Source organism: Lissotriton vulgaris, chromosome 11 (assembly GCF_964263255.1).
Source record: "Lissotriton vulgaris chromosome 11, aLisVul1.2, whole genome shotgun sequence".
Taxonomy (NCBI): Eukaryota; Metazoa; Chordata; class Amphibia; order Caudata; family Salamandridae; genus Lissotriton; species Lissotriton vulgaris.
Window position 1 is genome coordinate 1,073,209,578 of NC_141699.1, and position 16,664 is coordinate 1,073,226,241.

Here is a 16,664-nt window from a genome sequence, read left to right on the forward strand (position 1 = left end):
TGTTATAGTTAGCTGGACATTTCACTCATACAAAACCATAGAACTTCCTCCCTTATAGTTTGTTCTGCTAACTATAACTTGCGTCCCTGCAGTACACTGCTGATGACGTCACATATTACATCACTAATGACATGGTCAGTGACATCACTGATGGGAGATTAAGTCCACTTAAATCCTGACAGTCCCTGGGGTCCAACTTGCCAGCCAGGTACCTCCAGTAAGCGCCACAGAGCTGCATTGCAGAGGTGTAAAAAGGGGCGTGGTCTAGACAATCTCTCTGCAATGGAGGCCTCTGGTACTTACTGGAGGTACCTGGTGGGCTAGTTGGCCCCAGGGGCCCTCGGGATTGAAGGGGAATTAATTCCCCAACGTAAAAGGCGCCTCAGTGCGTGTTTGCACACATCACCTCAGGCCTCGCCCCCTCCCTTCACCACTGTGGAAACATGCCCCCCTGGCACATTTTAAGTTGGGGGATTAAGTCCCTTTGAATCCTGAGGGTCCCTGGGGTCCAACTAGCCCACAAGGTACCTCCAGTAAGCCCCACAGAGCTGTGTTGTTGAGAGGTGTAAAAAGGGGCATGGCCTTGACCACCTCTATGCAACGCAGACCTCTGGCACTTACTGGAGGTACCTGGTGGGCTAGTTGGCCCCTAGGGGCCCTCAGGATTGAATGGGAATTATTTCCCAACTTGAAACGCGCCACAGGTCGGTATTTTCACACATGTCACATCAGGCCCAGCCCCCTTCCTTCACCACTGTGCAAACGCACCCGTGGCGCGTTTTAAATTGGGGGATTAGGTGCCTTTGAATCTTCAGGTTCCCTGGGGTCCAACTAGCCCACCAGGTACCTCCAGTAAGCGCCACAGAACTGTGTTGCAGAGAGGTGGTCCGAGGCCACACCCCTTTTTTCACCTGCCTTACCGTTTAAGTGGCGAGCGATCTATCAGAGTTCAACTGTGCTACTGCTTAGCATGTTCTGAATAATTTTTACATTTGCACAAACTGCCTGCAGAAAATATCCGTGACAAAACTTTGAAAAAGGACTGAGGCGCTTTCATAGGTCTGAATGGAGGGCTCAATTATGTAACATTGTTCTAGTGAAATACTTTTCCTCATTCTAGAGGCATGGAAACAAACTATGCTAAAAGCGAAATTGTGAAACTGCAAACAGACATCTTTGTAAAGGAGGATACGAAACGAGGCACTGCATAAATTCCTCATCATGTATGGGGTAGTGTTTTAGGGTTTAGGGTAGTTCAGTGGTATTTGTATAGTGTAGGGGTCATGCTGGGGGTAGTGCTTTAGGGTTTAGGGTAGCGCAGTGGTGTTTGGGTAGTGTAGGGGGTTGTGCTGGGGTAGTGTTTTAGGGTTTAGGGTAGCGCAGTGATATTTGGGTAGTGTAGGGGGTCATGCTGGGGTAGTGTTTTAGGGTTTAGGGTAGTGCAGTAGTGTTTGTGTAGTGTTTGTGGGTTCGTGCTGGGGTAGTGTTTTAGGGTTTAGGGTAGAACAGTGGTGTTTGTGTAGTGTAGGGGGTCATGCTGGGGGTCATGCTGGGGGTAGTGTTGTATGGTTTTGGGTGGTGCAGTGGAGTTTTTGTAGTGTAGGGGGTAGTGTTTTAGGGTTTAGGGTAGTACATTGGTGTTTGTGTAGTGTAGGGGGTCGTGCTGGGGTACTGTTTTAGGGTTAAGGGTAGTGCAGTGGTGTTTGTGTAGTGTAGAGGGTAGTGTTTTAGGGTTTAGGGTAGCACAGTGGTGTTTGGGTAGTGTAGGGGGTGGTGCTGGAGGTAGATTTAAGGTTTAGGGTAGTGCAGTGGTGTTTGTGTACTGTAGGGGGTAGTGTTTTAGGGTTTAGGGTAGTGCAGTGGTGTTTGGGTAGTGTAAGGGGTCGTGCTGGGGTAGTGTTTTCGGGTCATGCAGTGGTGTTTGTGTAGTGTAGGGGTCGTGCTGTGGGTAGTGTTTTAGGGTTTAGGGTAGTGCAGCAGTGTTTGTGTAGTGAAGGGGGTCGTACTGAGGTAGATTTAGGGTTTAGGGTAGTGCAGTGGTGTTTGGGTAGAGTAGGTGGTCATGCTGGGGGTAGATTTAGGATTTAGGGTAGTGCAGTGGTGTTTGTGTAGTGTTTGTGGGTTCGTGCTGGGGTAGTGTTTTAGGGTTTAGGGTAGAACAGTGGTGTTTGTGTAGTGTAGGGGTTCATGATGGGGGTAGTGTTTTAGGGTTTAGGGTAGTGCAGTGGTGTTTGTGTAGTGTAGGGGATAGTGTTTTAGGGTTTAGGGTAGTGCAGTGGTGTTTGTGTAGTGTAGGGGGTCATGATGGGGGTAGTGTTGTAGGGTTAAGTGTAGTGCAGTGGTGTTTGTATAGTGTAGGGGGTCATGCTGGGGGTAGATTTGGGGTTTAGGGTACTGCAGTGGTGTTTGGGTAGCGTAGGGTGTCATGCTGGGGTAGTGTTTTAGGATTTAGGGTAGTGCAGATGTTTGGGTAGTGTAGGGGGTCGCGCCTGGGTAGTGTTTTACTGTTTAGGGTAGCGCAGTGGTGTTTGGGTAGTATAGTGGGGTCATGCTGGGGGAAGTGTTTCAGGGTTTAGGAAAGCGCAGTGGTGTTTGTGTACTGTAGGGGGTAGTGTTTAAGGTTTACGGTAGTGCAGTGGTGTTTGTGTAGTGTAGGGGGTCGTGCTGGGGTAGTGTTTTATTAGTAGTGCAGTGGTGTTTGGGTATTGTAGGGGGTAGTGCTCAACAGGGAGGTTTCTGGCAGACTACTGCTGGTATTGAAAGTGATTGTTCAGTCTGCATGTCAGAATTTTCAAATTAAATAGAAGAGGATTTGAGATCTCTCTGAAAACATGCCCTAATTTTTCTTTCTACAACACTAACCATAATTTCTATGACAAAATGAACCCCTCATTGTGTTCCTTTTTAAATTAAATGTTTTAAGTGTTACCAGTTTATTTCAATCAAGATGGCTTCAGGTGTGCCATAATTTCGTCATAAGTAAGACTGTTTGCACTCTAGTTGTTCTTTAGAACACTCTGGTAAGCTGCAGTAGAACACAAAGGAATCAACTGCCAAGCTGCTCCTATTGAAATATAACAGGAAGACATTTGAGATCTCACTTAAAACATGTCCTAATTTTTCTTTCTACAGCACTAACCATAATTTCTAGGACAAAATGAACCCACTCTTTTTATGTGAATGTTAACAAAAGCTTATAAAGCGTACTGTCACCAAAGGTTTCATGACGCTAATCCTGTGTAATAACGTTGCGTACGGACTATTAGTAGGCTTGCTTAAACAGCCATGTTTTCAAGGCCCTTCTGAAGCCCAAGAGGTTGTCAAAGCTCCTGATTGTCAGTGGGAGAGAATTCCGAAGTTTGGGGGCAAGGTAGGAGAACCTACAGCCTCCCTGCCGCTTGAGTTTGATGGCTGGGATGGTCAGTAGGTGTAGGTGGGCTGATCGTAAGTTGCACCTAGGGACTTGCTTTGTGACCATGTCATTGATGAACTGTGGGCTCTTACAATACAGCGCCTTGAAGGCAAGACAACCTGTCTTAAATGCCGCATGTTGTGCCACAGGCAGCCAATGACGTTTTTGCAGACAAGGCCTGGCCGATTGCTATCTCGGCTGTTTGTAGATTAGTCTTGCTGCCTGATTCTGAACTATTTGACGGCGATTGAGCAGAAACAGCGGCAGACCAATATAGAGAGAGTTTGAAAAATCAAGGCGTGAAAGAACCAGCGCTAACACCGCCTGTACAAGGGCTGGGTGGGTCAGCAAATGAGTGATCTTCCTAATTTTTCACAATTGGAAGACACTAGTGGAGACCACTGCACCCACTTGTCCTCTAAGTGAGAGATCTGCATTTATAGTGACCCCTAAACTTTTCACAGAGAGGGAAGGGGTAGGGGGGGCCTAATTCACTTGGCCAAAAGTGCGGGCCCCAACAGACATCGCTTTTCACGGGCAACACAAGTTCCGTCTTGCCCGGGTTGAGCTTCAAATGTTTAAGGTCCATCCAACGGTGGATATGGAGCATAGTAGTTTTGAATTCCGCAGCGGAATTAGGAGAGTCCAAAGGAAAAACCAGCTGGAGGTCGACAGCGTAGTTAAAGATGGTTACCTTTCTGTTTTTTAATGAATGGATCAGGGGCCTAAGGTAAAGATTGAACAACAGAGGAGAAAGGGAAGAACCCTGCGGTACCCCACAAGAAGTGGACATTTTGGGGCGGTAAAAGCGCCTAGGCATACTGCTTGAGTTTTGCCTATGTGAAAAGACTTGATCCAGTTATAAGCGGGTCCTTGTATACCTGCTTGTTCGACACGGTTCAGCAAGATGTTATGGTCGACCGTGTTGAACGCAGCCGACAGGTCCAGGAGCACCAGAGCCTGGTGGGCCCCCATGTCAGCCTTTACTCTCAACGTCGCAAGTACCACAAGGATAACTGATTCCGTTGAGTGCGCCGGCCGGAAGCCAGATTGATTTGGCTCTAAGTATTCTGATTGTTCGATGAACTTAGAGAGGCACCTGGCCACATGGGTCTCCATAATCTTGGCCAAAAAAGGGAGAAGGGAAATAGGGTGATAATTGGAGGGGTTAACGGGGTCAGCCCCTGTTTTTTTTAACAGTGGGACTACCGTAGCATTTTTGAAGGCACTAGGTACCTCCTCCTTACTGAGGGACTTATTCAGAAAAGGGAGACTACTATGAGGAAGTGCAAAAAAAAGTCCCTTTATTCCTTTTTAGATTAAATGTTTTACGTGTTACCAGTATATCCCAATCAAGATGGCTTCAGGTGTGCCATACTTTTGTCATTAGTAGGACTGTTAGCGCTCTAGTTGTTCTTTAGGACACTCTGGGAAGCTGCAGTAGAACACAAAGGAATCAACTGCCAGGCTGCTCCTGTTGAAATATAACAGGAAGATATTTGAGATCTCACTTAAAACATATCCTAATTTTTCTTTCTACAGCACTAACCATAATTTCTTTGACAAAATAAACCCCCTTATTTTGTTCCTTTTTAAATTAAATGTTTTAAGTGTTACCAGTGTATTGCGATCAAGCTGGCTTCAGGTGTGCCATACTTTTGTCATTAGTAAGACTTTTAGGGCTCTAGTTTAGTTGTTCTTTAGAACACTCTGGGATATTCTGTCTTTGGACTATACTTGGGCTACATCTGGGTGATATTTGTGCTACATTTGGGCTCTTTTGTCTCTGGCGGCCATCTTGGGAGACTTATTAGTTATGAAGTTTCCTAATTTCCTCATTTACTACAGTCTCCTCAGTAGGAAATACTTTCAGTGTTTTACACTTTAGTTGCTCATTAGATCACTGTAGTAAAGCTACTGCTCACCAGGGAAGTCTGCTTCTGGTATTGAAAGTACATGTTTCAGTCTGCATGTCAGAATTTGTTTTAATGAAATAGAAGAGGATTTGAGAAGTCACTCGAAATGTGCCCTAATTTTTCTTTCTGCAGCACTAATTATACTTTCCATGGCAAAAGGAACCCCCTCATTTTGTTCCTTTTTAAATTAAATGTTTTAAGAGTTACCACTTTATTCCAATCAAGATGGCTTCAAGTGTGCTATACTTTTGTCATAAGTAAGGCTGTTAGCACTCTAGTTGTTCTTTAGAACACTCTGGCAAGCTGCAGTAGAACACAAAGGAATCAACTAACAGTGTCTGCCCTTGTTGGATGTACATGTTTTACTGAGAATGTCAGACTTCATTCTCACATGACTGAGAAAGATAATGTGAATTTACAGAAAATATGCTCTCAGTTTAGCTTATAGATCACCTTCCAAACCTCTGTGGGAAAAGCATGAGAAAATAGTTTTCTCTCAAACATGATTCATGATATCCCAGCAGAAGGCTTTTTCACATGGTAAAATCACCTCAGAACACACCGCAATCCCAACAATGAGTATGGTACAATGAACAAATGATTTATAATGTAACTAAAGTCTTAAAACCTTCTATTAACTGCAATGCTTTTTAATGAGGTGCTATCATGTATATTGATCCCAAGATGGCTGCCAACACTTCTTGGATGAAGTGCTGACAGCCAATCAGATCTCACAATGAGAAGTGTTGTTAGGCTCCGCCCAGATATATATGTATTTTTTTTCTTCTTTAAAATCTAAAAAAATACTGAACAGATTTACACCATTCAACCAGAAGGCACGAGTGTGAACAAAGGACTACCTCTTTGCCAAATTTGGTGTAATTCCGTTCAGCAGTTCGGGCTGTAGCTGTGATTAAAGGTTCCTATGGGAAATTGCATGGGAAAAACATGTTTTGGGACTGCCCTTTTTTCTCTGCCCCCACTTAATGAATCACCATGAAACTTTCAGGATAGGAGCATATCGGAGCTGCCCATAAGTTTTGAAAATGTTGCCAAGATTTGTCAATCGTCCCTAAAGTTATTGGGAATATAATGTTGCAGATTTCCTCTGGAAAATAGGTCCTAACTATAACTACCTATATAGACAAAGGTTTACATTGAAATCATTCATCCTCAAACGTCCAAATACATGTTCAGTTTGTACATTTCATAAATATTTTTTACAGGAATTTGAACACCTGTAATTTGATAATTCTAGACTGAATACAAGTGATACATATTTTGAAAAGATTTATTGTGTGAAAAACAACATATCTGTCATAGTAGGGACAGCAGATATGAGAGAATTTTGTGCTTTTGAACTTTTCAAATTATGATAGAAATCCTTGATATCAATTGGGTGATGAAAATGCTATGTCATGATTGGAATGACGCTTTAAAAGGTGTTAAAACTAAATAGCATTCGCAAGTTAATGAAGTAGTGGAATAAAGGTTTACTCAGCGATTATGAATGTAGATATTTGAAGCTCAATGATCCTTCCATACCACTGATTTATGTTATTCTGAAGGTTCACAAGGGAATGTGGCGCCCTACCTTTGGAATTGTAGCATGAGGCATGGGGCTCTTGATGACATTTTGCTCCTACTTAAGACACAAAAGGTTTCTTGAGTAGTATTTAAAACATTCCAAGGGGCAATGATTTCTTCTTAGTAACAAATGAGGTAAAAGGCTCATACAGAGGCGTAGCATAACAAAAAGATTTGGAAGAGAATACCATTTATTAAATACCATGAAGTGCAAATGTATTTTGACATACCAAAATGCTTTTGGAAATGACAGAATTTGTTTTGCATAATTACTATGGGGTGAATAAAATGGTGGGGAGACCGACACCAACAGGCATGCCGGTGGCGGTCTCCCAACCATCTAACTACCTTTACTGACCACCATATTATGATCATGGGCAGATGTGTGGTGGTCCTAAAGACCACCACACGCATCGGATGGGCTCCTTGATCCCGTCGGTGCAGCGGAGGGTCCCTACAATGCTGGTGGTGCCTGCCAGGCTCCTCCGTAGGGATTATGATGTCCCTTTCCGCCAGCCGTTTCATGGCGGGTTACCCGCCATGAAAAGGCTGGTGGAAAGGGACATTGGTGCCCTTAGAGGGCTCCCCTTTCTCCCTGGCCCTTGGTTGGGGTATTTGTGGCACCTAAGGTGCCCCCCTACATATCCCTGAACCATGTGGCAGGCACATGGTGCCGGTCACGTAGTGCAGGGATATGTAACGTCCTGTTTTTACATTGCGGCAGGTGCTGCAGCCAGCAGCACATGCCGCAAAGTAAAATATAGCCATTGCAATCCCCATGGTAGCGTTCACATTGTAATCACCCTTGTAATTACCCCTGTGGGACCGCTGCTTTGTAGACTGATGGCCCCAATCCCCGATATGATGGCGCATGGACTGAAGTCTGTCTGCCATCGTAATCAGCCCTTATGTTCTGGATCAGAAACAAAGGTTGATGCATGGCAAAGCAATGGGCTCAAGGTCTACTTCCATTTATGAAATTGTATTCTGAGCAGGAGGCCTAAATGAGGAGGTGATGATGTCTGGTTACAAAAGTAAATTTAAGTGTACCAGTCAGCAACAAGAAAAGAGGAGAGGTAGCAATAGGGAATTGAGGCTGCATGAAAGAGACATTCTAACATTATGATGTTGGCCCTTTCCCAATTGACAAGTTTATAACAGAAGATGGAAACATTAAATTCTGCTCAAAATCAGTTTTGAGCATAATGACCTGTTGATTGTGAGCCATGACTAGGTTTAGCAAATGTAGCACATCTTGGGCTGTAAAATGGATTAGCACCATGGCAACTCAACATTCTGCTGCACTCCAGAGTTAGGATGAGAATGTTGTAGAAGCTTAACATATATTTCAAAAATATAACCAGTTTTAATAATGTAGGTCCTGAATCAATGATTTACAGAGAATAGAATGGTACAGTAGCACAGCCTCAAAGGAAACATCTGCTGTACCGTATATTGAAAGTTTCAGAGACCACTGAGAGGAAAGTATGTACTTCTTATTTCTCAAGTAACTATAATTGTAATAGTTGAGTAATTCTACCATGAGTCATTATATGTGTTAGCTAATCATACAGTATGGTTTGGAAAAAGAAATTTAATGATTTTAAATGTATATGGGTATTTCGATGTCCTTTGATTTGCACCACTGTGCTGTATGTTCTTTTTTTCTTGTGTCACTGTGCATACAGTACAGATTATTCTCTGTTCATCATTATCTTCCTTCAAATCACTTTTTACTCCAATCAGTATTAGCCTTGGTTCATTCTTCACACTTTGGTGAAATGCTACATTTTTCTACTGCATAAATAACTCTAATACCATGTCAGGTTGAAATTTTGAACTGGAAAATAAACTTTATTCCCCACAGCATAAACATCCCTTTTGCCCTTCCATCAGCACATCCTACTTCACTGTCTACTTCACATGCTGATGATGCTTGGTGATACAGACTTCAGTGTCTGGTTCATGCCCCATGCCGCAATATTGATAATCCAGCATCTTGCCAGTTGATAAACTTTGTATTCTGTGTCAGGTTACCTCACAATGTTGTAATAACTGTAATTATCAGATCATATACGCAACTCTGCTTCAAACGGTATCTCTCAATGCTGGTACATACATACCTTCTGAATGTTGAACCCTTGCAATGACATGTCCTTCACAGTCTGTCTAATCATGCCAATGGGTGCAATGCTGCTTATGCGTAGTATCTCATGGATTACTGCATTAGTGTAAGGAACCCTTTTTCGGTCCTCATACTGGATGGACTGAGATTCACCAAGGACAGCAGACAACTCCTTCTGAACTTTCTCTGGAGAGAAATATTCACACAGGTCAGAGAAATGGTCCTATGCTACCCACTATTGAGTGTCTATAATTTGGACAGTTGTTGCCAGCTAAATCTCAACTCAAATTCACCAAATCCCCAAATCATAATAGCTCTGTGTAATTCAACTCAAGTCAAAGCCACTTAAACCATCCCAGCCTTAAGAATTTAAATAATATCCTCAATTCAAATACCAGTGTTTTGCTCTTTCTTGTAATTGGTTTAGTAATGTGATTGATTATTTTCGTCACTTTCATTCATTATGAAAGCCTACCAATTGATAGTGCCTAAATATAAAAATATCTATGATTTATAAACAGAGTAATATCACCCCTTGTGAGACATGTTTAATCACTTTGGTTTGGATTGACTCTTCCCCACTGTTAAAGTACAAGTCTATATGTTCCTATATGAAACAAAATCATGAGGTGCTTCTAATGCAGATCTGACTGTCAAATGCAAAGTATGCAATGTCTAGCCCTTCCTTTTATGAAAAAGCACAGTCCATGGCTATACCCAGACCTAAGAAGTAATACATGCATATATCAGTCTGAGTTGACTATATTGTTGTGGCTAGGGAAACATACTTATGTCCCTTCATATACAATTAGTAACAGGCCATTGGAATCACTGAATGGGCATTTGTAGCTTGGTTCAGCATATTAATGGAGGTGCCTGTACATCTGATGGTTGTGGCTGTACATCTGATAATCTTGTTGAAGTGACTGTAATTGGACAATTGCAGCTTTGCATGTGCTTACTAGGGTTACTCCTTGGCATACAGTGGTTTAGCTAGAACATTTGATGGTTGCTGCATCAGACAAATTTAAAAATGCACTTTGGGATTTGAGACCATACCTGAATGTATGGTGGTATAAGTTTGCACAGGCGTCTTAGCTGTGCATAAGATTCTGCCCCGAGCATATAACTGCTATTGTTGGGAATATGAAAGTTGTGTGTAACATATGATTGTTGTGCCTAGGCATTTGTGGAAGGATATTTCAGACAGGATATGGTGATTTGTGGCTGTGCATAGTTATATTATAGGTGTGCCATATTATGGTTCTGTCTTGCTAGCAGAGGCTGTACCTAAGCATGTTATGCTCTACCCTGGCAGAAGTTGATTGTGTCTGACATTAGATGGTTATGCTGGAGCATATACTGGTTTGATCTGGACACACAATCATTTAGTCGGTACATGTGAGGTGTACCTGGATATTTGGGACTGTGTCTAGGCATAAAATAGAGGTGTCTTGGCACGTGAGGCTGTTTTTCAAAATATAAGGCTGTACTAGGGAACTAAAGGGATTTTGTGACTCTTCCTGGGCATTAAACTGCATTTTGATACCTGAGGTTTGTCTTAGAATATGAAGGCTGTACCTGTGTATGTTGTTGTAGTGCTGCTTCCCGATGGAGACTCTGCACCTGGCATATAATGGTTGGGCCCAGGTTTATATATTGCTAGCTGCTGAAATATTCATTCATCAGCATGTTTTTATGAAACTTGAGCTATTTGTGATTCGTTACTGATGTTAGTTTTTATAACTTCCCCAATGCCAAAGGACACTTTACATCCTGTCCTGCTGGGTCAACATCATCAAATGTAATGTGCTAGCACATACTGAACAACAGAGACTGTACCAAGGTTGTATGACATCACTTCTGCTATTCCTGGCATTTGGGGCATTAACATAATTGATTGTTTCCCTAAACATACCCATACTAATCTATCAAGAAGACTATCTGTGAAAGGTGCTTGCTTTGAGCACCCTTGACCCTAGAGGAATGCTGTCTGAACTCAGCCCTTTTGTCAAACAGTCAATGAAACATTAATTACTTTTTGGACTTTCATGCCCCGAAATAAGATTCTTTATTTAGGTTTGCTAATATACTTAATATGTCCACACCTTGGATTCTAAATTCATACTGCCCAAAGTATAACAAAATACTTCTGTTGCACTCTTCATCCTAAATCCCACCTTGGATTACTGGGTGATTCACCAGGTAGAGCAGTGCCCAGAGTAAAGCGGTGGAGGTGGTCTCCATCCCAGCCATAAACAAATCAGACACAAGGCGGATCATGTTCTCCTCATCAAACATAGAGGTGATATCTTGAGAGTCCTGGATTGCAAAAAAAGCATTCACATTAAGCAGATAGGAAATATTAAATGAGTATAATGCATTGTGAAGATACCCAGCCATGAGGACTGAGGAATGACATAAAACAGTTTTGTCTTCTTCAAGAAATAGCATTAATGAAAATGAAAGTATCAAATTGTAGAACCAAATTCTATAGAAAACGACTAGAACCTTCTAATAACAATTAATTAAGTTAAAGCTTTAATTTGAAAACAGTGATTGATAAAATTAGATATTGAAGATTAGGGTAAGATTACATTCCGAAGTGTTTGATTGAGTAGGTAATGAATGTGAAGTACCCTTGTCTCGAGGGCCGTCGTAGAGAAATGAGGGGCATATTATTAGGAACAGGAGATAGAATTATCGCTGCTTTAGCGGCAGGAAACTGCTGCTAAAGCGGCGATAATGGGCTTGATCATATGTCCTTGTGAATTCCCATAGCAGCCCAGGTTCTGGGGTTAACCTGGGCTTCTATGGGAATTCACAAGGGCATATTATCAAGTCCATTATCGCCGCTTTAGCTGCAGTTTCCTGCAGCTAAAGCGGCGATAATTTTATCACAGTTCTTGGTAATATGCCCTTGAGTCTTTAGCAATGGCATGTGTGGAATCAGTGAGTCCAGCTTAAGGAGGATGGTTAGAGGGCTATCTACATTATTGAATTAGAAACTCAAACTGTTAGGGCAGATAGGAAAAAAGGAAAGGAGGAAAGAATAATGGAATCAATCAAGGGGACAATGGGTTGGATTGATTGATTTGTGTTTGCTCTATAATGTGCCAAATGTATTGCACTTCAACCACTGAGAAAATCTACAACAACTTCTTTGCCATAATTTTGTAGGTATCAATGGTTTGTTGGTAACTAACTTTGTAGATCAGTCCTCAAATAACTGCCCCAAGGACTTGCTGTTGCTAGCGAACTAAGGCTTGAGGCTAGGTTCCTTTTTACTGAGAAATTAGGGTGTTCATGGATCTATTTAGATGCTGATTGAAGGTCCCATTAAAAAAGGCAAGGTATTTGAAGGATGTGGGAATTTTCTAATTAAAGACTGAGGTAATTCGAGAGTTGTGAACCCAGAGCTCCAAAGCTTTTGCCACAATATTTTGAACATTGAAATGAGGTCCTTCATTCTCAGACCATGGATGATAAAGATCATTGCACAAAACCCTCTTTCTTGCCGAGATCAGATTAAAAAGTGATATGGACTTTACTCTGCCCGAAAATTACTGGGTGAATTAAAGTTTACAACCCCCTGTTGAATTTCAGTGGGTGAAACCTGTTGGAATATAAAAGGGGAAACATATGCAGTACTAGAGATGCAGATATTTGTGCAGTAACCACCAAATTTAGATTAGCTTCCTGATCAGAGGTTGTGATCGGCGACAATGAGGGGACACATTCTATTGATATTCTATGCCAAATATGATTCACTCAACACAGAATCTGGCCATTGGTTTTGTAATCTGAGGAGGTTCCAAATTTCTTTATTAATTGCTCTGGTATTTATTTTATTTAAATCTTTCAGACACGAATATCATAAAGCCAAGTGTTTGATAAGATTCCGGAGCGCAACAGTCCTAAAAATCCCCATTTTATCATGGTTTATTTTATGGCCACTTGTGTTTCCCACATGTTAGGTCAATTTATTGGAGGCAGAATAGACCAGTCAATGTAGCAGCAGGGAATACTCACTTTTGATATTTTAGTTTGGTAGAAATCAATCAAGTCCTGGGGCTCTTCAGGCATTCCATTCTCTTTGTGACTTTGGATTTCCTTCTTGACAAATTCCTTTATAAAGGCAAGGCATTTAAAGAGATCATTATGAGATCCTGGAAGATGCCGCATTAGCCAGGGGAAAACATCAAAGAGCTGGAGGGAAAGGCATTGAAGTTGATTAAGTAAAGTGTCCTTTTTTGATAATACAATTAGAAAATCATAGTCAATGGGGACAGACAGAGTAGTTTCTGAATCATTTTCTCCCTCTAACATACCTGCATTCTAGATTGTTGATAGATATTCATGGATAGCTTGTCTTCTATTTATGTAGGTGTGTATGTGTGCCTCAGACAAACTGAAATCAGCAAGTGTATTATCAAAAAACTAGAACATAGAGAATTGTGTAATGGGATGAACTATACAGCATCAGTGATGCAATGAAGGGATTAGGAAAGAGATATTGAGATTAAACTCCACCTACTTACATCTTGGCCCCACTGTGGACCATTACCTTGATTGGCCTACTCACAAATATAAACATAAATGGTGGGGGACATGAAATACAAACTCTGATGAAGGTATCCTGAAGAAGCACCCAAAAGGCTTTTAATAATAAGAGGGGTTGTTCTGTAGTCATGAGGCTTTCAGTCATTTCCTTCTCTAGTCTGTGTAAGCAAGGACAGCAAGACTGTCACTGTTCTGTGATTGTGCTTGGATCCTGGTCTTATTATTTTAACCTCATTTTAACACACATGTTGAGCATGGGTATGCGCATGAAGGTAATTTCGTGGGTGCAATATATCGATTAAAGGTAAATGTAGTCCAAAGTGCCCATATTAACCTATTCTACAAAATACATCTAAAATGTATTGAGTACATCCACATTATTTATCTACATTCCTATAGGTTATAAGTGGTCCTCTATATATACTCCTCATGTGTTAGGAGTTCCCTTTCTTTTTCTTCCGTACTCCAGGTAGCCCTCTTCCATTTCTCTGTGTATCCCCTGTCCCAAACTGTTACATAGCTTGTACCCACTGGTGGTCATCCCTTCCGTTTAGAATCAGATCTTTACTCTCTATGTCACTGTCTCATTTCCTGGTGCAAACTCAACTTCTGTTGCCACCCTCTACCCTCACACATTACAAGTATCTCTCATTTTCTGCAACCCCATATCCAGGAACACTCCCTGGCCTCCCCCTCCCCATCTGTTGTCTCTCAGAGCCTCAACCAGACCGCAGAGTGGGGAATAATTCTATGTATAAAGCTAAATGTGAGCCCTTCCAAGTCTTGTATTTTAATGCGAGATCTATCAGTAAGCACTTTGCAGAAATCTGGGATTAACTAGAAGATATAAAGGCAGACATATGCCTTATCACAGAGACCTGGCTACAGAGTCATACTACTCCAGTGCTAACCCTTGCAATCCCTGAGGATTACACTATTCTACGATTAGACAGGGTGAACAAGAGGGAAGGTGGCCTGGCAATAGTTTTTTGGGCCCCCCCATCGTATTAAACTACTCGATACAGTGATGACCGAGGGTTTGTAACTCTTGGTTTTCTGGTTACACTCACAGGAAGGACTGAGTGTGATGGGGCAGCAGTATACCATCCCCAGGAGAAAGTAACAAAGTATTCTGTACCTTACTACTGGAGTCTCTCGCTCCATATATCCCACAATCAAAACTCTTCTTCCTTGTGGGCGATTTCAACAATTACTTAGATGACCTTGCAACCACAGATACGAAATGCTTGGTATCGGCCATGGAGGTATTGGGGTTCACACAACTGATCCATGAATCCACCCATATAGCAGGGCACACAGTAGATCCCCCACGGGTACTGTCCTGGACTAATCATTTTGCTCTCAGATTTACTACTAAGGTGATTGGGAGAGGTAGAAAGCCCCAATGTAGGCTGACCCCTCAGAGAACATGAAGGAAAGTTACTCTGGGGTCGTTTAGCCACGTCTTCAAACCACCCTCTTTTGACATAGCAGCAGCAAGTGTTAAGGCCATAGAAATTTGGGAAGCGTCCATTGAAGATACTTTAGATCTTTTTGCGCCACTTAGAGTCACGCGCACGCAGATGTCGAGAAAGGAAATTGAGGAAAACTAAGAGATCAGAGGACAAGGAGGCCTTATTAGCACTACATAAAGTATACCTAAAAAACTGTAACCAAGCCAAAAGGGACCATCTTGGTCTGTGAATCCGGAAGGCAAAGAATTCCTTGAGGGTGCTTTTTAAAATTCTGACGGAGTTTACAAACCCGAAAGTAAACACTCCCTCTATCACTCCTACACAAAAGCTATGCAATGATTTGGCAAACCATTTCAAGGACAAGATAGACAAAATTTACCGATCCCTAGCGGTAGGAATAGTCGTTGAGGAGATAACCCCTGGTTGAGAGAGACCCCTCAATTCCCAGACTTGACTCTTTTACCACTATCACCACAGAGCAAGTGCAAAGCCTGTTGGAGCACACAAAATCTGGTGCTCCCGCGGATCTGGTGCAGGCATTTATAATGGCTGAACTTTCCCCTATCCTTGCCCCATCATTAACCGAGGTGCAACATTTCCTTGGCTACAGCCACCTTTCTCAGAAGCTGGAAAAGGGCACATATAAAACCTCTACTTAAAAAGGTGGTGTCAGATGCCACAGAGCTGCAAAATTATAGACCAATCTCTCACCTCCCAAGCAGCTCAAAGGTCATGGAGACATTGGTTAATAGGCAACTGATGGGATACTTAGAACTGCATAATTTAGTAGACCACTCGCAGTCAGGATTCCGGGCAGCCCATAGCATAGAAGCGGCACTGGTAGAAGTGGTCGACACCATCAGGATGCTACAGGATAGAGGTCCCCCACTATGCTAGTGCTTCTAGATCTGTCTGTGGCTTTCAACACCATCTCCCACCATGTCTTATGGGACAGATTGTGGGAGATTGGTGTCAGAGGACGAGCCTGGGCCTGGATGCAGAGTTGCCTTAACAACAAAACTCAATGTGTCCAATTAGACACCTTTGTCTCCCAAATCACAGTAGTGGATAAGGGGGTGCTGCAGGGCTCAATTCTTAGCCCCACCTTATTCAACATCTATGCGGCCTCACTTGCAGCCATCATAAGATCCTCTGGCTTTGAGACAATCTGGTATGTGGACGCAGGTGATAGTCTCCATCAAGAAGGACCCAGAAAAGTCTAGACTTAAATTCAGGTCCTGTATGCTACAAATCCCCACCTGGATGAGCAAGAACTTTCTGCAGTTAAATTCCAACAAAACTGAGATCCTTCTGTTCGGAAAGGTGGCGGTGATTTGGTCTGCAGACTGGTGGCCACCGGAATTAGGGTAGGCTCCTAACCTTACGGGCCTGGCAGGTAACCTGGGTATTCTGATAGACAACAAGCTCTCGCTGGAGGAGCAGGTAAGCGCAGTATGGGGGAACTAGTTTTGGCATCATACAAATCTTTCCATGGATCACTATGTAGGACAGAAAGACCTTAGTACATGCCCTACTAGTCAGCAGACTAGATTATAGCAATGCGCTTTTAGTAGGAACCAGGGATG

The 16,664-nt window shown here is 42.4% G+C and overlaps 1 protein-coding gene across 1 annotated transcript in view; it reads right to left on the reverse strand.

Annotated features, from left to right (window-relative positions):
* Positions 1–16,664, reverse strand: part of LOC147684127 (cytochrome P450 2J4-like) — a 109,582-nt gene that overhangs the window by 45,376 nt on the left and 47,542 nt on the right. The window contains exons 5-7 of the mRNA XM_086944511.1: positions 13,073–13,249; positions 11,221–11,362; positions 9,039–9,226 (exon numbers count right to left, since the gene is read on the reverse strand). Coding sequence (XP_086800637.1) covers positions 9,039–9,226; positions 11,221–11,362; positions 13,073–13,249 — 507 coding nt within the window. The remainder of the gene's footprint in view (positions 1–9,038; positions 9,227–11,220; positions 11,363–13,072; positions 13,250–16,664) is intronic.